Below are 26,479 nucleotides of genomic sequence, written 5' to 3' on the forward strand. Positions count from 1 at the left end.
CTCTTTAAAACAAAACAAAGAGCTGTGACGTCCTCAGAAGCCAGGCTACTCCATGATGTCCAAACTGCTGTCAACTTTGTAAACAGAAAAGCATTTACAGTTTTAGTTTTAGTGTGGTGCACGGGTATCATGTTTAGATGACAAGGCTATTCTCTGCAGAAACAAGAAATACAGTTAGTGAGCCTAATATAGATATGCTGAAACACCAATGGCCACTTCCTTCGCACAACACAGGAAAACATTCTTGGGATTCTTTAGTACTGCGAAAACAAAGAAATGCATGCTGCCACTTTTAGTTTACTAGAGTTCTTACCTGAAGTGCCACAATATACAATATTTAACACAACATTTATGCTTTTCAGTCTTTTTGAAAAGAAAAACAAGCAATATGGCAACAGCTAAATAAGAGGCTCATATTTACAGTATAGGACGGTGTATATATCAGTGTTTTATTAAAATTATGCTGATAGGCCAAAGGTGAAAGGTTTCCGCTTCCTCAAATGTGATATGTGACCCTGGACCACAAAACCATTCTTAAGTCGCTGGGGTATATTTGTATCAATAGCCAAAAATACATTGTATGGGTCAACATTGATTTTTCTTTTAAGCCAAAAATCATTAGGACATTAAGAAAAGATCATGTTCCATGAAGATATTTTGTAAATTTCCTACCGTAAATATATCAAAACTTAATTTTTGATTAGTATAATATGCATTGCTAAGAACTTCATTTGGACAACTTTAAAGGCGATTCTCTCAATATTTTGATTTTTTTTGCACCCTCAAATTCCAGATTTTCAAATAGTTGTCTAAATATTGTCCTATCCTAACAAACCATACATCAACGGAAAGCTTATTTATTCAGCTTTCAGATGATGTATAAATCTCAGTTTCGAAAAATTTACCCTTATGACTGGTTTTGTGGTCCAGGGTCACATATTCATAACGTATACTCTACAAAAATACTCAGAAGGCAACAGAATATTGGCGAAACACTGCAAAATGCAGAATTACCCACTTGACCCACTTGCTGTGTTTTGCATAGTCATCATATGCGTCAACTTATCCGAGAAAGACAAAGGTAATTTGTGTCGGCTGCAAACCTAAATCATTGACCTCATCATAATAAAGATTATGTCTTTATAACTACTCTAACCCTTTAACTACTCAACTGGGTTATTAAACCACACACAGTAACTCTCATGACTCAGGCAGTTATAAAGGCGGTTATATATCTGTGGTTTATTTCCAAGCAACATGTAAGTGCATGTTTCCAACGAGAAGGAAAAGCGAAAGGCGCTACAGGAACACTAGTCTGCGATAAATACAAGGATCAGTGTTTATCCAGATTAGTCCCTGCCCCTTCTCCCACACCACCCCGACCCAGAGTCACGCTAGTGACGCTTACATTCCCTGCTCCTGCTCTCAGCCATATTGAAAGTGCAGTTTTCGAGTTTGGCTGCCCGGGAAAGTGGCAAAAGAACTTCCATCTGACGCTTTTTGAATTTGGAATTTAAGTATTTTTGCCCGTTGGAAAACTTACCAGAGGTTGTGGCTTCGCGTCTACAGCCGCTGATCGGTAAGTGCGCGCGTGCCTGCGTCTAAACTCACCAAGCGCTGGTTTCCATTCGCGCCTGTCAGAGCAAGTTTGCGTTGCAATTGTTTAACTACTACATGTTTATCGTGGTTCGTTTTATTATTTTGCTACATTAGTGTAAGCGAAATGTGCTTCAGTCAGGTAAGTTTGAAAGCTGTAGGAAGAAGTCAAGGAACTATTCGTGCGCTATGGGACAGTCCAGGCGTCTTGTTAGCTTGTAGCATGCTAGCGTGAGGAAAAATGTTGTCAAAGACGAAATGTAAAACTAACTTGACAACAGCAACGTAGTTGGTTTGCCATTTAGATATGTTCCTCTGATTCATAGCTCATTTTAGCCAGCCAGTACCAAGTTCTTGTGCAAACTCTGTGAAAGTAGCTAGTTTTTTAGTCTAGTTGTCAGTGTCTAAACAAGAAAGCCAAAAGAAGTTTAAGTTAGAGCTATATGACAAAGTAAGTTACCTTAAACCAATCTGGTTTAAACATTTGCGTTTTTGATCTGACAGCACATCGGAAGTTTTGCTGTTAACTTCGCCTGTGTGACAGCCAGTGTTCGGTGACTCATCGAAACTAACGTTACTTAGTGACAACCACCCAACCCTGTTCCTTGCAACACCGCATGGTATCAGTCATATAGTGATGGGAAAATTGAGGAGTAGCAGATTTTCTTCTCTCAAAACGCTTGTCAACGAGAATATTTGCAATTGCTTTAGATTTAAAGTCACGTGAGTTAACTAGTTACAAGTTGTGGTGGTTAGGAAATACTTGATCGACATGCCATGGTAATGTTATACACAAAATGCAACTGTAAAATGAAATAAACACATGGATCCAAAAATATTTTAACAGTAGAGGCATTATGAAACTTTTCAGTTGCTGTTAAACCATGAATTAAGGAAGCAGCCCTAGTCTGATACTTTTGCTTCCTAAACATTTTCTGCTTCCCCAACAAAATATACAAAGAGATGCATATACATAGTATTTATGAAAGGCTTTTTTATGACTTCACACTGAACATTAATTTTAGAGCTTTTTAAGATGAGGTCCTCAGAAATGTTTCTTATATTCTATCATCACAGTTTCACTTCTGCATTCATATGGCTGTTTGATTCACACCTGCACTTTTAAAAAGAGCACTGCAGTTGGGTGTTCGTATTTGTGAAGATGGATGCTGTCATACATTCATGGATGTATTTTAATGTAATCTTGTAAATTTGGCTTTGTCTATTCATACCTTTTTGGACTGTGTGACTTTGCAAAGAAGAAGAGACTGATCTCTCTCTCTCTCTCTCTCTCTCTCTCTATGTATACATACATGCATGCGTTTATGTATGGTCAATACTAAAAGAAAAGAAAACATTTCAACGTTTGATTGTCTGACACCTGATATGCAGGAGAACAATTCTAAAATGTTCATTTCTGCTTTTCTGTGCAGAAATAATAATTGGACTGCGTAAATAAAAATGCGTTATGAATACTTTAATTATTTTAAATGTATTACTGTTACTTATAATTATTATTCATATTTCAAATTAATTGTTTAATATGATTATTAACTGTCACTGAAGAACCAAAAACAAAATGAGTAGAAATGTGTGAATATCATTATTAAAAAACAAACAAACAAACCTCTACCTATCTCAGAGCATTTGCTGAACATGTGCACATTTTCAGAACGAAGGAAACAGATGTTGTCATGGTGCATTCCTTCATTTAGCTTTTTTTTATTACCTTTGGTGCTACTGTCCAACCAGGATTTTCAGACTTGAAAAGCAACTTAGTGGTTCAAAATATCCATCTTTACCAGCTTTGCTTCATACTTCCACTTCTTTACTTGATGTTCACATTGAATACAATTGGTCCCATTTTCCTAATAAAGTCAAAATAGATAGCCTTTCTTCAGAACAATGATATATTATTAATGGAAAAGTCAAGATTAGCTCTTTAAAGTTTCATTCTGTTAGACTTTGAATAGATTTTGTTTCTGCATTACAGTCATTACTCTGCCATCAACCTCAGCATGTTTGCTATGATTCTGTGCAATGATTATTTTAAGCAAACATCTTAATTGTAAATGTGATATGTCTCTTGAAGATATTGAGTCAACCATTTATAATGCTTTAAATGAATGTTTTGTAATAATAATATGATTTTCATATTATTACATCCAAGAAGCAGTCAGTGCTTATGCAAGTCTGTCTTAGTTGTCAAAGTAGAGGTTATTGAAATTGTGCTACCTTCGTCATGTCTGTAATGATGGGTACAGACATACGGCCAAGCAGTGTCAGCAAGACAGACAGCAGGGTCAAACTGACATGTTGTGCAGTGTAACGAGGGAAAACTAGTCAGTGATTTTTGTTTTGTTATATGCAGTTATTCACCAAAGGTTGTGTGTAGAGATGTTCCGATACCCTTTTCCCCTTCCTGATACCAAGTACTGATCTGATACCTGGGTGTGTATCTGGTTATACAGCTGTATGTACTACTAGACCTGTAAGAATATTGTTTACATACCAAGCAGAATTGACACGCTACATGTAAGACTCTCTCCCTTTTTGAGTGTGAGGAAAAAAGCAAAGCGACAGCGAGTCGTGCACTTCACACTAGAGCTGACGGTACGTCAAATACAGGTGTGCTGCGCATACATTCAAATGATCTGAAAAATAGCACAGATTGCTTGACGGAGAGTGAAACTCTGAAGCGCTCAGTCAGAGTGTTCAGCGAGTGAAAATATATCTGTGCTAAACTTATACATAGCCTCCAACTCACACACTGGCAAGTAAAATCTGAGCATTTATTAGCCAGTGGCTAATATTATACACTATTTAGTCGCCCAGGGTGAAGATTTAGTCCCATGTGTGAGTGATATACTGGCAATGTGCTAGCACGTTTGTATTTATTCTTCGCTGCTCTAAATAGTGGTTGCTTGTGGCAACACAGCACAACTTCCTATGTTTGCATTCTGAGCAGCGAAGAAGAATTGATTTCTGATTTGCAGCGTTAAGCAAAGCTAACATGCATAATTATAGGTCTTGTTTAAAAATGGTATCGGATCGGTACATGGGTTCAAGTACTCGCCGATACCGATGCCAGATTTTTTTGTGGTATCGGTGGAATTTCCGAATACTAGTATCAAAATCGGAACAACCCTAGTTATGTCCTATTAAGAAGTCCTTGAATGACCTGTTTGAATCCCTCCTGTCTTAAAAGCTGTGCGCAGTTCTGTGCGCGTTGTCAAATTGAGCATTGCCTGTATTGCTCTACTCATCACAAAGTCTAATACAGCATTGGAAGCTGAATCACTTCTGCATCACATTTTTGTAAACAATTCTGAAATTGGAAATTAATTGAACATTTTGGTTTGATGTAAAATCATGAGCAACATTGGAAAAATAGCACAATGGGTGCATTTATTGTCTTTATATTAATTTGCCACAAGTGATTGAAAGAGTGCATCTTTTATTTTCTGTCTGTGAATTGCCATGAGCACAGTCCCTTTTTTAATAGTTAAAGTCTAACGTTATGCAGTCTTTGTTTTTCTTGTTATTTTCTTATATAGGAATTTTTGATTGCACAAATTTCATATTTTCTTTATACCTGAACTGCACATTGAATATATTGGTTCAGTGACTGATAATTAATAATTGGCTTTTTTCCCCCACTTTATTGTCAGTATCAACTATTTATCAGCCAATGAAGAATTTGGAATCAAATTGTGACTCCCAGGTCACAATTAAATTGAATTGTGAGGTTGAGGTGCCTAAAAATTCCCACCCCTTGCCATGCCATCAAAAAAACAACCTTAAACAGACACAGAAAGTTTCTGTCGTTTAATCCATAGAACCGATCCAGCTGTGATTAGGAAATTGGCTTATGTCTTCAACGTAACCAAGTACCTGGAAATAGTGATTGACCTCATTCCTGAACACAGCTTATTGAGATGTCTTTTGAGCGCACAGTGCATGTTGAGCCCAACATGCCAAAACACTCCAGTAAACCTTGTGTAAAGCTTCAGTAGTCTGAACATGTTGTTTGGCCAGAGATAATCTGTGGCTTATTACCAAGCGAGTTGTTTGAGTTATAACACTAAGCAGAGCATGCTTTATGTTAGGTTTGAAACAAAAGATTTCATCCAAATTAAAGGGGTGGTTTACTGTTTTTTTTTTTCTAGGCTTGATTGTGTTTATGGGGTGCAGTCTAACATGTGTTCATGCTTCGTTTTTTTTAAAAACACATTATTTTTCATATAATTTACCTTTATTCCACACCGCTCTGTCCCTTCTCTGAAAAACGCCTCGATTATTTCCTGTTTTTATGAAGCCCCTTCCTTTAGAAATACGTGATGGGCTCTGATTGTTTAGCTGGCTCAGTGTGTTGTGATTCACTAAACCGCCAAGCGTGTGTCTAAATGTCCCGCCCCTCAGCTCAGCGACATGTGCTCCGGTTGTATTGTAAACAATGGCGTCGTCTATATTGCTAATCAATTTGAGCCCGATTGAGACGCAGAGGATATTACGGCAAGCACGGCTCTTAATGGTATGTTTGTCTGATACGCTGTTATTATGCTACTGCTTATGTTAGCTTTTAATATACGGTTTTATTCTGATTAAAGCTTTAATACAGTATGGCAACCGCACACGTGTCCATGTATAACGCTTCTCATTGCTATGTGAAAATGTATAATTGGAACAGTTTATTGGAGCTGATCTGACGATTTGAATGAGAGAGAGAGAGAGAGAGAGAGAGAGATGCAGATCAGGGCGACGCAAGGAACAGTATTAAGAACGGCTGTTTTAGAACATTAATTTTGAAACTTGTGAATCCATTAGAATCGTTAGAAGACAGTCGCGATTCATATATGAATAGATTTTTACGTGCACCCCTAGTTTTCTCTTCCTCTTCTCTAAAGCAGCGCAGCATGGCCTCGCCCCCTTCCTTACATGTTCCCGAGGGTGGGGTTTATCTGGGTTCGTGACGTATCAGACCCGGGAAGTAGTTCGTTGTAGTCCCTTACCAGCCGTTTTTGTAGGCATTAAACTTCCAGAATTTTAAAAGACGATATCTCTGTTTGCATTGAACTTTCATCGCTGCAACTTTGCAGATATTGTTTATGCTCAAACAGCAACATTACACACTAATGTTAAATGTTTTAACTTAATGTTAGAAAAGTGAAATTTCAATCAACCACCCCTTTAACACACGGGCACACTGACGTTTCTATGAATTTAAGGCAAAGTCATTGATTTCATGTACAGTAACAGGCTGTGCTAAGCAGTTTATTGATGCTGGATGATGTTTTGACATTGTTAGCATGAATATAGTTTTTAACCTTTTTCAACACTGCAAAAGGCAAACTGCTTTTAAATACTTATTTACTTATAGCTGTGAAGCCCAAGTCCTCAAATTGTGATCTTATCTGATCTGTTACCTGCGGGTTATTTATGCGTACTGATGTGACAGGATGCATGGTTAGATTTTGTGTGTATGTCTGTAAGAACAGGCTTAATCAAATTTTGTGGGCTGAAAAGTTTGAGAAGCTTAAAAAGGGTTCACTTTGAAGATCTTGTTTATGTCTTGAGTTGATGGAGAAACCAAAAGATCTGATTGTAGTTAAGGTTTAACGGTTAAAAATATCCCATAGCGTTGCTGAGAATAGTTCTGCTGTACTTCCTTAATCTTGACTTACTGGAAGGCAACGTGCTGCCATCAATTAACTGTGTTTAATTTGCCCAGAATGGTTTATTGGCTGCATTAAGGTCAGACATTTACTTACAAAACTGCTGATTACAGGTACTTTTTACAGGTTTGTTGAGTTATCTTGCTCTGGGACGAATCCAGAAGTGCAATCATGCAAGTTTACAAGTCGTCACCTACTTCTCTTTTACGGTGCTGACATAAATGCTTGTTTCAAAATACTATTTGATCACAAAAATGTAAACTTACCCAGTATGTTTTACCCTGTCACCTCAAGGACATAATATGGAATAGCTTCAGTGCATGATTAATTGAAATAAAACTGAAAATGTGATATGGCTTAGTGAGATTGGTAAATTGAAAAGATTGACATTTATGCATTTTAATGAAATATGTACTGCTTGTTTTAGAGTGAAGTGCGGCGCTGTGTTTTAAAACGTGAGCTGCTTTTAGTGTCTCAGTTACATGCTTCTCCTCACAAACTCCATCTTTGCAGCTACTCTGAGTGCATTTGAAAATGATGCCAAAAACATTGACAATCACAGAATCTGGCCATTTAAGAATTTACTGTTTAATGTCATGGAATTTGACACATTTTGGATGAATACAAAGGGCTGAAATTCTAAAAGGTCTTAACTTCAACCTGCCAAAATAAAAGTTTAACTTGAAGGAATTGTGACAGAAATATATTATTGTTGTAAGATGAACGGAGGTCTTATAGGTTTGGAACAACATGAGGGTGAGTAATTAATGACAGAATTTTCATTTTTGAACTAACCCTTTAAATTGCAATTGTAATTTTTATCAGAGAAATCACAATTCTATTTTTATCCTTAAAGTGTGCAGCACTAGATTCAGTCCTCTTTGGAATGTTGTCGTACAAGTCCTGAGTGTGTAATGAAATATTATGCCATTTTGTATAAAGAAAAGCTTGCTTCTTTCTTTCTTTCAAGAGGAAAGGCAGTCTTTACCATCAGCATTCCAGAACTTACTACACAGATATGTTGAAATATAGAGATGTATGAATTAGTTCTCCATTCCTCTAGGGATGTAACGGTATGGAAATTTCTAATCACAATTATGGTGACCAAAATTATCACGGTTATCAGTATTATCACGGTATTGTTCAAATGTGCTGGAGATGTTTAAAAAGTACCGACACACATCACTTCAACAACTTTTATATTTAAAAATCAACAAACAATAAATAAAATGACTCTTTGTTTGCATAATCACTAAAACAATAACATTATCAATGATGTTCGGATTTTAAATGACAACTAAATGACAACAGTTTAATAGCATGTTCAAATATCTAATGTTCAAATAAAGCTTTGAAAAAGTTTCATAAAAAGGTGAAGCTCACATTTCAGCCTTTAAGTCAAAATGATAATTGATTTAATAAATGATTATATGTATTTTATCTGCTCCATAAATAATTCTAGATAACGTATCTGAATTGTTTAAATATGTAGAATCCACATAAGCTTGTTTTTCATCAACTGGTCAAAATTTACAGCAGGGCATACAAATTCAGTCCGTTTTTGGCAAGACAGAAACTGCACACAGGCTGAATGTAAATATAAGTGTCTGACAGCAGGTGGCGCTTATGGAAAAGCTGAATTACAGCTGTTTTCCTGTAAACTCCGTATTGCGATTAAGAACACTTCCTTTAGGTATTACATGGAGCGAAGATGAAAACAAAATGCCATTGAATCGTTTCTGAAGACAGCCAGAACCTTCAGAGCTACATTCATATAATGAAATCATTCATATATTCATTTGTATAATTCCCTCAGCTTTCTCAAAACGAAACTACTCTGCATGCTGTGCGCACGTGAGACTGTTACTTAAAACTGTGCTTTATGCTGGACTGTATTTATTTATCGTAAATTGTTCAAATTGTGGTAACCTAATACGGTTTTAATGATAATTAAAATATGGAACGGTAATACTAACCATGGGGAACTTTATCATCATCAAACCGGTAATCGTTACATGATACATCCCTACCTCTTCTAAACCTTTTTAAGCGTGTCCTTGGGTATGAGAATATCACGACTGGGTAGTATTTGCAGCATACAATTTGTTTGGTCTTGTGAACTGACCTTTATATGATCATTAAATCATTTGATATGATGACTCCCATGAGATGGATGTCTATACAATAACAAATACTTTTTTGACGGCGGACAGTGTGGTTTGAAGGGATTCTTTGGTTTTTCTAAAAGTAAACATCCTTATTTTGGCAGTAAGGTTGTTTTGGAAACAATACTTTTAGGGAGCATTTTATTGCTTTTCATTTCTCAAGGTGTCAGGTTTTGTGCTTCTTATAGTGGATTTTCTTTTTTATGCGCACTGGACTTTGAGACATATGGTTTCCAAATGGCAACCCTGCCATAAATTCCAGATTTATGAAGCACATAATATGTTTTTGTTGAGACTTGGTGATTTTCTTGGGCTCTCTCTTTCTTAGATTTATTATTTATACTGTAAAAGTTCCTCTCTAGTCTATACCAGTCATAGCCTGACCAGGTGTGATGCAATGAAGCATTACATAATTTCAATCACTTGGTTTCTGTTTGCTGTGCCTAATAACTCCACTCATATGAAATGTCACTGGTTGCAAATTCCGATTTGTATATCTTTATATTAAACATCAAAAATTGGCATGTTGCATCAAGCAGCATTTTCACTTTCAGTGTGGACAGACAGTCTGGAAAGATCAGAGGCGAACTGTGATTGTATAAAACTTTCATCATATAACTTTAGCATGGCTGATACGCTGATGGTTTTCAGTGCATCTATATTTAGTATGCAAGGCTAGGTATTAGACTGTTTTGCAGGATCATTTTATTGTTGTTAGTATGCTCCAGACATGCTTGAATAAACATGGAAACTAAGCACATCATTAATTAGTTGGTGTAGTCTGAGCCTTCAGTTGTCTTCTCATCTCAGAGCTGTTAGTCTTTAATCTTCTTTCACGGCCTCTCCCATCTCTTTCCCACCTTATATCACCTTCCTGACACAAGTTGAGGAGGCTTGGGACTGAGGTCATACCAAGCTCCTTCACTCTTATGATACATTGAGCTCATATGTGTCATTTAATTCACAGCATCATTGTGATTTGCCACTAAGCTGATAGTACTGACTCACGCCATTCACAATCGCATAAATCTGCATCAGAGAAAGCAGTTAATTCCTATTAGTGACCATTTGTGCATTGTTTTTGCTGTTGATTGACGTGTCTGACAGCTCCTGCTTTCCTCCGGCAGATGGACTATCAAGTTGCTTGGCTTCTGGAGGGCCAGGTGCTGGCTGTTAGACCTGCAATGTGTTAGCGTTCTGCAGAGAAAGAGCGGTCTGGTCTGCACCTGCTGCTCCTCTCCCACCTGCAGCTGTCTCTGATCTCCCATACAAGTGTCCAAAAGCACCAAGATGGATGCGCTTTTCTGCTTAGCAGCTGATGTACTGCAAAGCAATTGTGAAATGGAGGAAAAACATGACACCAATATGTTTGTTACTACGATTATAACTAATTGCTTGTTTTAAAATACAAAATGTGACCTGAAAAACTTTATAAAAGGACGCATTAAATTAATCAAAAGTGACATTAACCCTATAAAACCGACGGGAGCGCCCGCTCTCCGGTTTGTGTGTCTCTGTTTAAAAGTCAATAGAAACCGAAACCAAAAGGGTAGCGGAATAATTATTTTTGCATTCAAAATCAGAGACGTTACACAGTCAAATCAAATCTACAACATGCTCCTGTTGCATTGTTTTCACCCTCTAACAAGTCTGCACAACGTGCATAAAATGTGTATACAACAAAATACACTTAAAAAAAAACATTGCACGTCTTTGCACACATGTTCTATAGATCTGAGGTTGCTAGCGGTTGCTAGATACCTTTTCCTACGTCTACTATGACGTAATCACGTTCTGTGCACTATGACCCCAAGGTGTGTCTCATGTGGTGATGTCATAAGCCGCGACATTTGACTTTCATTTGCTGTACGTATATACTACTGCTGCTGCTGCGTTCTATTCATCACTCTTATTTATTTATCATTGCAATCTGTTGCTTTTTTTTCTTTTTCACACATGCACACAAATGCACCTTTACAAATGCAAGCACAATCACACACTCGCGTGCATAATGTTACGACTGCATGAAAACATAAGTAACGTTACATGGACGCAGAGGTTTTGGCGCTACTAACGTTACTCGCGTGCGACGACGAGTAACTCTCCGACTGCTCATCTGCTCCAGAATCTGTTTCTAGTGGGGTTTATTTTTGTTTTATGTATTTGTTTTGTTTTGTTTTTACACAAGAATAACTGAGATGTTCTTTATGTATTTATTTTTCAATCAACATCGCTCTCAAAAGCAAAATGTTATATTTTTTTTTTACCCCACAAATTCAAATGCACTCCATTCATCTGTGAGGCATGCCACATACCCCTCTGCATTATTCTAGTCAGGAATTGTCACAAGTGTTATCACAGCCTTTCTGCATTTTTAGTTATGATAAATTACAGATTTTAGAGTAGTGTAACTGATTATTTTACATTGTCTTTTGTAGTTGTTCAATCAATATTGCTCTCAAAAGCAATATATTATCGATTGACTTCTAGCATACGTTTATAAAAATTTGTGCATCTCACAAACAAATTTATGTAATCAGTCCAAATCAATTGTATGTAGTTTCAAAGTGTTTTACGCAAGTTTTTTACATTGACAAGTTTGAGGTTTGACATTTGTGATATTTCTGTATTTAGTAAAATATATATATATAAAAAAAAAAATAGATTTTCATATTTTTGTTGGTTTATTGCACTTTTGAGCTATTTATCTAGTAATTATGGATTACTTGCATACACAGCCTTCAAATTGGAGGTGTAAGGATTGTATTGATATATGGCATTTGAAAATACTCAAAAGAATGACAGCACAGCATGTAAAAATACTAAGATATACTCTGGCGGAATTGTTCTATGGCAGGTCTTAAAGGGTTAAAGGCATTAATAATGTTATATAAAGTTTTCTATTTCAAAGAATCTTGAATATTTCTGTTTTCCACAGAAATATTAAGCTGCACAGCTATGATATTAATTAAAAATATATATTCTTGAGCGCATATAGCCTAATTAACATATTAGAATGGTTTCTGAAGGATCATGAAACACTGAAGACTGATGTGATGGCTGCTGAAAATTCAGCTTTGCTATCACAGGAATAAATTATGTTCTAAAATATGCTAAAATAGAAAACGGTTATTATAACTTGTAGTAATGTTTCGCAATATCACTGTTACTGTATTTTTGATCAAATAAATGCAGACTTGGTATGCATAAGATATTTCTTTTAAAAATCCTACTTTAATAAAATATTACCATCTTAAAACAAGCAAACGTAATGTATAACTACAGTACATATGTACATGTAAGGGCGATCTGATCTTTGCCATTTCAGCTGCACAAGTATAACATTTCTTTTATAAAAGAAATCAAACTCGAAAACATTTTACACGTAATCAATTTCCAGAAAAAAAGTGTACTATTTTAGTGAATTAGTAAACTTAATGGCCAGATAGAAGCACATTACAATCATTGTGACATTCCCCATGTTGCCTAATTTTATATTACATAATTTTATATATTGCAACTAGGGATGCAACGATTATAGATTTTGTTGGTACGATTATAGTCTGAGGAATAATCACGGTTTCACGATTATTACGATTATTATGCATTTATTCATTTCACAACATAAAATCACATAAACACTCTTTAGATATTAAAGTGTTATTTATTGCTGCCTTTTGAAACAGAAATAACACAGTAACCAATAATACAGCACAAAATAATAATACTAAAGAAAAAAAAAAAAGTCCATCTCTCCTATTGGAATTAAAAAGGTGACCTCTGCTCTGTAAATATCCATGTCAGTATTTCCTTTTGAAAATAACAAATGTATTTGGTGTTTTCATTTCATTCTTTCTACATTTCTTTTGGACCTGAGGTACAGAACTTGGAAAGATGGTGAAAAATAAATTGACTTATGAATAATACTATAACAGGGATGATAAATCACAATATTAATGAAGTATTATTAATATATGACTAATATTAACTTTATTTATCCCACAGAGGACACTGTTACTAATGAGGGGAATAAACTAAACTATTATTGTAATCAACTGTCATCAATACTTATTCATTTTAATAATCTTTATTCATCTGATTTTACATAAGGCCTGAGAAAATCATGTCTATTATTTTGGTTTGTGAGATCGAGATCGAGCTGCCCACAAACATTTAGGAGGACAGAAACGTGTTGTCAACGCTGCCCAGCGACTTTCATTAATAAAATAGCTTAGATACTGGATCGCTACATTATATTAATCAGCAAAGAGGGGGTAAAATGACTGTTTAAATAACTAAACTCAAATCTTCATTGTTTGTAGTGACGCAGATGCAGGTAGGCTAAAGCCTCGTTTATACTCGCGCCTGGCTCCGCCGCGAGCCTCCGCTGACTGCGCGCTTCACACACGCGCCGCGCTCTCTCTCACCGCACTATTTCATCTCTGAAGCGGCAGAATGTTCGAGCTAACGAACGTCGCGTCAGGTGGTCCTTGCCTTCACGTCGTGCATTAAAATCGTTTATTGCACAGCCAGAACAGGTTGGCTAGCTGTGCATTATCCCTTATGTATTCACTCTTTAACAGCGATTTTTACGGCAATATTGATGTACCCAAATTTAAAATGGTCCCACACTATCGAATTCAGTCATTTGTCTGGTGGAAATAAAGGATCGCTGTTTGGTTCCTCTGTCATAGTTAATCTAGTAGCCTCCGTGTCTCTGATAAGCACGGCATTTTAAGCTGGTGCACCGCTAGTGTAACTTTGTTTTCGTTTTGCTCATGTTTCAACAGTTCTATTCCATACAACAGAAACACTCGGTGTAGCAGAGCCTTTACGATTAATTAACCGTGACGTTTTAAAGCGCGGTTAATCGTAAAACCGGTAAATCGCTGCATCCCTAATTGCAACATCCCTTGATAAAAGATTCTCTTTGGTTCCTGCCTGTTGCATGATGAAAGAGCTTTTGGAGGATTTGAGAACCGGGTGAAATAGATGCTGTGGCTAATGCTGTAGTGAGTCATGCCGGAGAGAGTCTAATTATGGAGACCGGCACCCATCCATCAGCCTTTGTCATGAAGGATGGCAGAATTAGGATGACATCTCTCTGCATGGGCAGTGTTTCCAGTGCAGGCCTTCCAGGCCTCTTTTCCAGATCAGATTCACTTAGTCATTGCCAGCAGCCCATCTAAGCAAATTCAGTCAGGGACTTAATAGCGAGACCCATACGCTTCAGCAAAGGAAATTAGCGTTTGAGCAATCTAGTGAAGCAGGCAAGAAATATGGCTCTTTATCTGTTGTGCTTTGAGGGACTACAGTGATTAATATGCACTTCCAAGCATGTTTGTTTTTATTGATATCTGCATCTACAGTTTTGATGCGATGCATTCAAATTAAGTATTAATATTAATAACACAGCTTGACACCATCTGACTGACGTCTTTACAACCCTTGTATGTTTTTTCCTTTAAATGTGATTTCAAGTTGTCCTTTCTCTTTGGAGTGTTACAAGCTGTTTGTGCATAGATAAGATCCCTGAAGTTGCAAAGACTAAAGTCTCAAAACCAAAGAGATATTCTTTATAAAAGTTAAGACTCGTCCACGCCCCCCTAAAATGGCTCATTCAAGCACGCCCTCACATGTCTACGTCACGGTGTGGGGAGATTTGCAAAACACCGCCCAAATGTATACGCAAAAAAAGAGGGCGGGACTTTTATTCTCGCTGTAGTACTGTTGCTGCCGCCGGCGTCATGTCCTGGAGACGCTGTGTTTCGTTGTGAAAGCGAAACTACTTTGTTTAGGCTTCCAAAAGAGGACACAACTAGAAATCAGTGGTTAAGTTATATTTACAACACTGTTCCAGAACAGTTCAACCCAAATATTGGTGTGTGCAGTACTATTTCCTGAACCTGGGAGTAGTCTGCCAGCTATACTCAAAGGCTGTTACTATAAAGTGGGGCAATTCCAGCTTTGCAAGGACAGCCTGGCGCTTCTGACTAACAGCCTGCAAGTATGTTTTCTTATTTAAAGAATTTGCCACTGACTATTCAAACGCGAGTTTTGAGCTGTAGTGCTTGTTTGTCGTTTCTCCGATCACAAATGCAGACATGGTAATGTTTACGTGGCGCGATGCGATGCGATACAAAACGCAACGCAACGCGTAAAAAGACAGTATGAGTCATTATAATCAGTAATTACTGTATGTCCCCACTGGATGCAATAAATGCCTTGTTTGTAATGGGTTTTATTGTTTTTGTGTCGTCACGCCGGGACACGGCATCACAATACGGTAAGGGCAACATTTCAGTCTCACGCTTGAGGTATTCGGCCAATCAACGCACTGGATAGCTGGCCAATCAGAGCACGCCTTGCTTCTCAGAATGATGAGCTTTGTAAAAATCGGTGCGTTTCAGAAAGGTGGAGCATAGAGGAGCAACAATAATGTACAGTATGTGGAAAATAATGTGTTTTTTGAACCTTAAACCGAATAAACACATTGCATTACACCGAATAACAAAATAATGTTCTTTTTAGCAACATCATATGACCCCTTTAAACTTGGTGTTACGTAGAGTGTTGGATATCAAGAAAAATCATGCTTGCTTAGAGTCTCAAACATCTGGTATGTCATTCATCTAAGCCAATGATTTCACATTGGAATGTTCCACGTTTGTGAGTGATATGCATTCTTTTGCTGTGTTTCTGATCCTCCCATTCCTGATTTGTCACTATTTCTTTGTATCGAGATGGAGAATTTATCAGCTTTATCTCTCATAAATGCCTGAAAGAAATGAGCTTGAGTTGCTTAATGTGTCATTGCTAAGAGTTGCTAAGTGCTCATCACTGACCTTTTTGTCACTCAGCAACATGAGGGCGAACCTTTTACAAGGCAGCTATTTGGGTACTTTGTGCTTCTCGGGTTTAAACCCGAGGCTGTAATAGGGAAACCTCTGAAAGGAGTTGGTGTTTGGAGCACAACATGACACATTTTGTCCTAGCCATGCATTTCTTTTCTCTGTGGAACACAAAAGAAGATTTCTTTTTTTCATGTTCATACCATGAAAGTCAATTGGGCCCGGTGTTGTTTGAAGTGCATGGGCTAAAATATCTTCTTTTGTGTTTCTTTGCAGAAGAAAGTCATACAGGTTTGGAACAGCATAGGGATCAGTAAATGAGTATGGATTTAAAAACACTGAAACTGGATATTCTCAACAGATAAAGTGAAAGGTTTTAATGTTTTGTCTACAATACTGAAATTTTACTACGATTCGGGTGCATTTTTGTTTGGATTTGTGGGCAAAAATTCCTGCTTTCATGTTGTATTGCCATGACATTATGGCTGATTCTGTCTAGACTTTGTATTTGTATGTTGCATTGTAGTACATTGTAGTATTGTACTACAGATAATACTGCAGAAACATGTAAAGAACATTGCTTCTAATACTCAAAGCACCACTGGTTTTCACTTTTTAAATTAAAATGGTAGTAAATGGACCATGTTTAGCTATTCTGAACACACAGTATTGCCCACAGCATGTGTGGAATACCCTTGCATCAGTTTTCTTTTTTTATAAGAAGGAGGAAGTGAGTCAGGAAAGTGCTGCTGTGTAGGAGGCTGTGGTGTCCTTTCACTGAGTTTCAGATACACAGAGCTTCTCTACTACCCATCGTGTTACTTCAAAATGATTACTGAGCTCCTCTGAGTGTCCATGTGAAAGACTGTGTATAATTGTTAACATTTTGGTCTTTTCCTTTTTGGTTTGATATCATTAACCCGACATTCTGCTGTTGTTTCCCAGGCGCCAACCGTTCTGTACCCTGCGGATGTCGAAAAAAAAAAAGCACGAAGGGTTAATGCTTCATTAGTTGTGCTACAGCTGACTAGTCGATTAGTGTTGCGTTAAAACCCTCTCCGAAAATTCAACTTCTTTAAAGCACTATTCAGACAAATGTCTAATGGCTGTTGCATCATGTCTTATTGTGTTATTTGGGTATCCTACCACAAGCGATGTGTTTTAAGACACTTTTGTTAAAAATAGTCTTAACCTTTGAAAATGTGTCTTGAGACCCATGCATTGTGTTCAAGTGACACTTCTTTTTGACACTTGGTGAGATATTGTCTGATACAGTGTCACAGTTGCAATTTAAATGTACATATTTGCTGACATTAAAGGAATAGTTCACCCCCCAAAAAAGATCATTCTGTCAGCATTTACTTATTTCATTTTCTAAATCAGTATGACTTCCTTGATACTGTAAAGCACAAAATACTTATGTGGTATTGTGTAGAATAAATCCAATGTTGTTTTGGACCCCATTAAGTATGCATGGACACAAAAACACTTGTGTAGCATCTTTTGAAGAAAGAAGTCATACAGGTTTGGAACAAGACACACCTTTCATTTGAGTGAATTATCCCTATCACTAGTAGTAACTCTAGTTGGGGAAGATTAGTTGTGTGATGAAGTTTCCTGCTCAGGGGCCGGGGTGGTGCGATTGGAGGAGATTGCATTAGATAAATATGTGGTTTGTGTGAGAGGTTTGAAGTTGTACACAGGCAAGCTTGCTTTTTCAACATTGAGGTCAACGTGTAGGATGTATTAAATGTCACGGCGTTCCTCTCTTGGTGAAGGGGCTCGTTTGCTGGGCCTTGTCATCGGATTACAATATGATAGTCATAACAGAGGCAGAACTGGGGTTTACCTTATCCATGGCATCATGGAAATACGCCCAGTATTGTTTCTGGTCTCTTAATCCCCTACATCTTCAAGTGACTTAGTTCACCAAGCTTCACATTGATACCCTTTTTACCCTAGGAGTCTACGTACCTCAGATTTCTCTTTTTTTTCAAACACTCTCTGCATCTTGGAAACCCAGTTGGCATGACACTGAGATCGGGTTTGATCATTTCTAATTCACAATGAGGAAACCAGTGGAGTTGATACCAAAGATGTGAAAAGTAGCTTTTGCATGAGACTAAACCAGTGTGTGTTCGTCATGATCTGCTCTTTCCATCTGAAGCAGCCTGGTAAGCTCTGGATTATGTCATTTGTTTACGTCTAAAGGCAAGTGAATAAACAAGGGTGGCACTACAGTATTACACACTTGTGTTAGATTTTAGCACCTACTTATTAAATGAATCAGTAGCATTATGAGATGTCTGTCATTTGCTGCCACATGTTGTTTATTTATACCTAGTGCAGTTCATTTCTTAGACCTGCACAGATGAGACTGAAGAGGCAGGCAGACAGGATGTAATGTGAGAATGATCAGATCCTGTTGTCCTACCTTGAAAAGCTCATGTAGCTCTGTTTCTCTCCAGCCCTGTGAAAAGAGGATTCTCTGTTATAATGTGGTGATCAAAAATGCAGTTTGATTGGAGGATTACTATTAGAGCTGCAATTAATTTTGATGATTTGTTGATTTTTCTGTGATAAACTGAAAAAAAAAAAACTTTTGTATTTATAATTTTATTGTGAAAGCATTGCCATTATACATCTTGACTCATGCTCTCCATCAAACAATCTGGAGATTGAAGGCTATTCGAAAAAAAAAAAAAAAAAGAAGCCCACAATGATGTATATTGTTCTGCAGGAACACTCATTTTTTCCTTTGAACAGGCTTGTCTTTCTGGTGATGTATGAGACCACTCTTTATTTTTAGTAATATTAGTCACAAAAACTGTGGTAAAACTTGGGTAACCTTCTCACAATGCTTAATTTTCATCAGAAACCTTTCACAATTCTTGTTACCACTGCAAAAAAAAAAAAAAAAAAAAATACTGTCCTGGGTGTGTGTTTGTATGTGTATATATATATATATATATTTTTTTTTTTTTTAAATAATTATATATTATATTATATTATATAGTAAATATTATAAATATAATTATATATTAAAATTTTATTTATTACTTTGGCAAAACATAATTTTCAGCATCAGTACTCCAGTCTTCAGTGTCATATGATCCTTTAAGGAATCATTCTAATATGCAGATTTTTTTTTTTTTTATTATTATTATCAATTTTGAAAACAGTTGTGCTGCTGAATACTTTTGTTGGAACCGTGATACATTTTTGCAGGATTCTTTGAATAATTGATTTGAAATATAAATATTTTGTAATATTATTAATGCCTTTATTGTCACTTTTGATGAATTTAATGCATCCTTTCTGAATAAAAGTGTCATTTCATCAAATAATTAAAATATTACTTATTAAATTACTGATCCCAAACTTGAATGGTATTTAAAATCAATGTTATGTTTGCTTCAAGTGTTTGTCAACTAAGAACACTGCTTTGTTTTTTGAGTAATTGTTCAAGTTAACAGTCAGTAATATGGAACAAAAATATAAATTAAGAGCAGGGAATGGTTGGATGCATTATTTTGCTGTAAGTTAAATAATGATATCAGTGGTTAGTCAGTTACATGCAGTGTTAATTTCGTTGATGAATAATTTTCATCATAATTTGTCAACAACATTTTTTTCACTGACGACAATGAGACCATAACGAACGAAAACTCTTTTTGAATGACAAAAATTATGAAACATCTATTGACATTTTCGTCAACGAATAAAAACGAGACGAAAATGTTAGGGAGGGACGATTTGGGAAGAGATTAATTCAAAACGAATCTGCTGCATAGGAGGTTAGATGCGAACATATGAACCGGCAGGACATAAGCTAAAATACACTTGCTGCACGGCGCTTAAAACGTTCAAAAATGCAAATATGTGGGAGTAAGAGAAGAGCATGCACATAAATCAGATAAATCTGACGACGCAAGAGAGAACTCAGTTCGGTCCGGTTTTCTGAACGCATACACACAGAAAGCGTGTCTCTCAGCGCATGAGTACTCTTTCACGTCGCATGAACGGAGAAATACACACAAAATGATGTCAAAATGTCTGTTTTGACGAGTATTCACGTAAACACAGTTGATTAGGTCTTAAGTGAACGTAAACATTAGGGAGAACGTGTATCTGTACAATGCATCCATTGCATCCGTGCATTCGTTTTTAAAGGGACAGCAGCCTAATTTAGTCACTATTGTCCAAGTCATTGATGTTAATCAAGCAACAAAAGAGAGACACAAAATCACTCACTGCTCTTGACTGAATCACTTTAGTAGCCCTAAAGATTAATCTACATTTATTTACAGAAATAAATATGTCTGCTTGAAAGAATGAAGAATATGGTAAACAAGTTGTTATAAAGAATGCATAATTAGCCTATATAACCATTGGTATTTCATTAAAAAGAAGACCATGTTCTTTATGAGAAGTGGTTTTATTTATTGTTAACAAAGGCATGTTGTGTGTCACCGCAGTTAAATCGCAGTCTGTCATGATAAAACAGAGTTTGGACATGTAACTAACCCATTAGATTTTAGCCGACTAAATCTACTGTAGATTTAGTCGACTAAAATCTTATGATATTTAGTTGACTAAAACTAAAAACAATTCAGATGACTAAAATATGACTAAAACTAAATGGCGTATTAGTCAAAAGACTATGACTAAAACTAAATCAAAATTTGCTGTCAAAATTAACACTGGTTACATGCATTGATAATACTTACATTTTAATGAAATGTTCTTTTAATGAAATAGTCTTTCAAAGCATTTGGCAACCTGACTCTGAGTGTGAAAATATGCTGATGATTTTCTTGGAGGCATTGAATATAGAAAATGTAAAATTATAAAATGCAAAACAGAAGCATTTTCACTAGCAGTGTATGACTTCCGGACCTCTTTGTATGTATAAAACAAAAGCATTTGCTTTTATATAGGCCTAAGTAGCCGTTGCTTCAGAGTTGACTGGATACGGAACAATTTAAAGGCCACAAAGAATTGGTAAAGATTTGATAAACCGCAAGTGTTCCTTCCTTAAGTCTGTGTGGTATCATCTCTTTATGTGTGCTGATATTGTCTGAGTAATGATATTTGATTTCTGTTCCTGCTCCAGTCGTAACCTCTTATTTTTCTCCTTCTCTTTCTCAGGGGTGTGAAATATGGTGGACCGCTTGGCAAACAGTGAGGCCAACTCTAAGCGCATCGGAGTCGTGGAAGCATGCTTTGGCACAGCAGGTCAACCGCTGGCCATCCCAGGTCGAGTGCTGATCGGAGAGGGCGTTCTCACAAAGCTGTGCCGCAAAAGGCCCAAAGCCCGGCAGTTCTTCCTCTTCAATGACATCCTGGTGTACGGCAACATCGTCATCCAGAAGAAGAAGTACAATAAGCAGCACATCATCCCTCTGGAGAGCGTCACCATAGACACGGTAGAGGACGAGGGCGACCTGCGCAACGGCTGGCTCATTAAAACGCCCACCAAATCCTTCGCTGTCTACGCCGCCACAGCAACAGAGAAGTCTGAGTGGATGAGCCACATCAGCAAGTGCGTCTCGGACCTACTGGAAAAAAGCGGGAAATCTCCCACCGGCGAGCACGCAGCCGTCTGGGTGCCCGACTCTGAGGCGACCGTGTGCATGCGCTGCCAGAAGATGAAATTCACCCCAGTCAACCGCCGCCACCACTGCCGGAAATGCGGCTTTGTCGTGTGCGGCCCGTGTTCGGAGAAGAAGTTTTTGCTTCCCAGTCAGTCGTCCAAACCGGTGCGTGTGTGCGAGTTCTGTTACAAGCAGCTCTCCACAGGCGGCACCCTCCCATCCCGCTCGGACTCCTACAGCCGTTCAGAGTTTTCCAGCAACATCTCAGATGACGATGACGACGATGACAGCAGTGACTGAGGGTCACTTTTAGGAATATTGACAATCCACAGATCATATCCCATAATTTTAGTCTAATTTTCAGGGTTTGCAAAGGTTCCTGTGGCAATAACACTTTCCCAAAACGATTAAAGATCCCTGTGCATATGAACAAAAGGTTTGATGGGAATTGTTCCTGCGTATTAATGAACACTACTTTTCGGCTCGCTCTACTTTCACATCACGTTTTTCACATAAAAACTCTCATAGTTTATTTTAACCTCTTTCATATAAATGCATTTCTTGGAAATGGTGCTCTTTCATCTGTACCCCCCCCTTCAGCTGCCGTATTCTTACTGAGCGATGCTGCTATCCGCTGGAGAAAGAGAATGTTGGGTAATGTGATTGCGGGCTGTTCCTAGGCATATACTCCCTCAGGTGAAACCGTGTAGTGCATTATAACTAGGTTTTAAACAAGGAGCTTTTGCTTTTTGAACAACTAACCACTAACAAACCGTGAAAGTGTGCGTTCATCAGGTGAAGGTCTTCTGTTTCTCACTTTGCTCAGTTTCTAGTAATTGCAAATGACAAATCAGATAGACGCTACTAAGCTTGTAAATGCGTGTACATAATGCTGTGGTGTAGGAAGTCTGTTGGAAAATTCATCTGACAAGGTCGTCACTGCCTTAGTGCCTTCTTATTTATCCTCAGGATCCTTAAAATGAGAAACTATTTATGACTCGGGCTGATTTCTTCACTTTGAGACACATCACATGACGTATTCTGTGTAGAGGTGCACAGGTATTTTTATTCATATGACTGTAGTTACGATCAAAACTAGACCAACAGTTTCAGTTGAGGACAGTTTATTATAACATTCCCATGAATCCAGCTAAAGTATTTTGTGACATCTTGCATCTGTAGTCCACATGCCCTAAACTATGTCGGCATATCTCTCCAGCCCTGATTTCAACTCTATACATATATACACATTAGCATGCAGCCCACAGGAATCGCATGTCACTAAGGCGAAGGACGTGCTATCCATTCGCCCGCCCTCTCTCATTGGGGTCTTTGTGTTAGAGAAGTCACATGTCGGGCCTTGACAGTCAATCCTACACGTTTTGAACGGGAATCGAAAGCATTATGAGGAAGCGACTGTCACACAGCCACCTTTTTTTTCTCGTTTTTTTTATATGGCTGTTCGACACAAGAAAAACTGCACTAACAGCTTTCCAAAGTGGTGTGATGTTTTAATAAATGACTCTGTTGGACACTTTAGAGAGAGACAGTAGTATATTTCATCAGCGATCTTCCAGGTTTACAGTGGTTTTTACTTCTACACAAGTCAAGCTGGTGGGAGAATCAGCTATACTGCTTGAGAACTGTGTCTCAGTACTGAATACTTGATCACCTGTGAAGATGGCATATTTTGTTTGCGTCAGAATAACAAAACTGACATTGAAAAGGGATATTTAATTAACCTAACTCTGGCTAAAGAGCCTGCTCAGACCGTCTAGTTCATATGCAATGACAGATACACTTAAGTCAAAAGTATTTTTTTGCTTTTACACATTTATGTGAGATTTAGAAATAGATTTACAGTGATTGACTCGAGGTAATTATCTAATCTTCCTTTTGGAATATAGTGTTAGATTCCCGGATAGTTATATTTGGTATAATGTTTGATTTAATGAATTGTTTTAATCTTTCCAAATTTAACCCGAGATGATTTGTTTTAGTTTTACTTATATGTTGTAATATTCTGCTTCAGTTGTAATATTCTGAGATTCTGAGATATTCTGTTTTGATTTTGCATGATGTAAACTTTTGTACAGATATTTTTTTTTTTTTGTATATTTACTCTTAGTTGGGCTTGCTACTTTTTGTTTTTTTCTTCATAGCGTTTCCGTGTGGTTCATGTGTGCGTTTCCTGAACACCTCTGGATCAGCTACCAGCACTTTACTCTCTCTGCTAACCACACGAGAGGGGCAGGGCCTGGTTGGGGGAGGGGCTTGGGTAGGATGTGGGCGGGGACTACATGTCTTTACAAATTTGGCCTGCAAATACAAGAGAATAGATCTGAGTAGAGGATAAACAGGATTGACATTTACTTTCCATTTGTTTTCTTTTGTGATTTCTTGAACATGTAATTTATGATTCCCTTGTTCTTGGATGGATTTTAGGGGATTTTCTATTTCTTGTACATTTTTGCCATTTTTAATTCTCATTCAAAACTCTGAAAGGGCTGAAAACTGAATGTAATCCATCATATCATCATTATTAGATACTAATTTTGAGGAAAATATATGCATTGCTTAAACTCTTGTGTCTTGTCTTCTGTAATAATTGCCAAAAACAAGTACCAACGGCTCAGCATATGCAACAGAGAGTAATAATGTCACTAGAAGTAGAATTTACTAGGATCAGAACTGAACTGAACGCTTGCACACCGCTGGGCTAGCCTGTCATTGTTATGGATAATCTGTCTGCTACAGTTTAGTCTGTTTGTGTCAGCCTTTATTATGGTAATCCATGGCAAGTGCACTAGTATGGTAAGGGGATTGCTCTTTCACTGGGGTTCATGTGCCATTTAAATTTTTTATTTGATTCCTTAGTTTATGTTTGATTAGTTTAAGTTTGATTAAACTACGGAGTCACGGAGTTCTCTAAAATCTTTAAGGAGCTTTAAGGAGTCAGACTTTTATGGTGTTATTGGCACTCTCTTTGAACAAACCACTGAAGCCTGAAATACAAAAATCACACATTTCTATGATGCTGATGGACAAGCAAGGAAATAAATGGCTTGTTTAATCCATTCATTTGTGCTGTGGTTTGACGTGACTGTCAATAATATTCAGTCATTTGCCACTCAATTCCTTCATCCAGTTGACAGTCTGGATTTTTAATAGGCTTTAGAGGTATGGTGCGCTTAATCCCTGAAATGTTGTCAAATTACCCTGACCACCAGACCGTAAAGAATATTTGGGTGTGTCTATATTTATAAAAGGTTTCACTGCGGATCATTTTGCTGGTTAATAACCTGTTGGAACTGCTCGTTTCAGAGGGCCCTCGGCTGCAGATGTTGAACCCTTCTGCTCTGCACATGTGGATTATGCTGCTGATATAAGCGATTAAATATCACGTGCATGTCACGATGCAAGAAAAATCTCCATAATACAGTTATCAATCTGGGTTTATCTAGGGTTAAAACAAGTTTAAGCAGGGCATTTTATATGCTAATATGACCTTTAAACTTTTGGAAAACAAAATCAATGGCTTTGCGTAGTCCTGCACGAATTATAACTGACCATAACCAGAGTAATCTTTGGTCTTCTGTGCTAATACACAAGTAAAAGTATAACATATAAACAAGATATGCACACTCATTAAGATTAAGATGTTATCATGACTAGTGCAAGGAATGTTTTTTTCTGTATTCTGAAGTCACATGGTCTTCTCTCGTAAATAAAATGTTCAGCCTTATGCTCAGAGAAAGTGCCGTTATGAAGAGGGAAAGCAAACAAAAGGAACGACAAGTGCTTATTTTTTGTGAACAGATGTGTGTTCAAAATAAAGTTCATTTAACTCGCTCTTTGAACTGCAATATTCTCTAATTTGAGAGTAGCTTAAAGGAATAGTTTGCCATATGATGAAAATTCTCTCATTATAGAACAGAACTCAAAGGTATACAGAACAAAGTTAGTCACACAGGTTTGGAATGACATGATGGTGTGTAAATGATGACAAAATTGTCATTTTTGGGTAAACTGTTCCTTTAAACAGAGTTCACCGTAAAATTCAAATTCTATTGTTGTTTACTCGCCCATATGTATGACTTTCTTCCATATCAAATGACTTTTCTTCCATGTATAACTTCCTTGTATGATTTTCTTACATCAAACACAAAAGATGTTTTGAGGTCGTCATGTTTCAAGAGAACAAAAGTATTAGAAAAGTAGTTTCTTCTTCAAGCGGGAAAAGAGTTCCAGGTGACTACATATACATGATATGGTAGGCTATGTTCCAAATTTGAATAGACCGAAATTTTATAAGTTTTCGAAATCACAGTTGTGTTATTGTGTATTCAGAATAGTCTTGTGTTCTGACGCCATGGCGACAGAAGGCTTGGAGTAGTATGGACTGCTTTTATGATACTTTTTTGTCCTGTGGGGAGCTTTGAAGGCACCTGGTTTCAATATACTTTCGTTAAAGCTGCACGAGCATTCTTTAAAAAAAGTTTTTGTTCCATGGAAGAAAGTGATACAGAATTGAATTAGCTTGAAGGGTGAGTAGGCCTAAAACGATGACAAAATTGGTGAACTGTCTCTTTAAG

At 37.2% G+C, this 26,479-nt stretch overlaps 1 protein-coding gene across 2 annotated transcripts; it reads left to right on the forward strand.

Moving 5' to 3' along the window:
* Positions 1-1,289: 1,289 nt before the first annotated feature.
* plekhf2 (pleckstrin homology domain containing, family F (with FYVE domain) member 2) lies at positions 1,290-25,892 on the forward strand. Of its 2 annotated transcripts, none has more exons than XM_058747832.1 (2): positions 1,290-1,579; positions 21,439-25,891. In XM_058747832.1, the coding sequence occupies exon 2, from the start codon at positions 21,450-21,452 to the stop codon at positions 22,182-22,184; it is 735 nt and encodes a 244-aa protein (XP_058603815.1). In that variant the 5' UTR covers positions 1,290-1,579; positions 21,439-21,449; the 3' UTR covers positions 22,185-25,891. The 2 variants fall into 2 exon arrangements, with proteins under 2 accessions (XP_058603815.1, XP_058603816.1); XM_058747833.1 differs by lacking the exon at positions 1,290-1,579 and adding an exon at positions 1,608-1,738 and having other exon boundaries at positions 21,439-25,892.
* The last annotated feature ends 587 nt before the right edge of the window (positions 25,893-26,479 follow it).

The sequence above is a fragment of the Onychostoma macrolepis genome, chromosome 16 (assembly GCF_012432095.1).
Source record: "Onychostoma macrolepis isolate SWU-2019 chromosome 16, ASM1243209v1, whole genome shotgun sequence".
In the NCBI taxonomy this organism is placed as follows: Eukaryota; Metazoa; Chordata; class Actinopteri; order Cypriniformes; family Cyprinidae; genus Onychostoma; species Onychostoma macrolepis.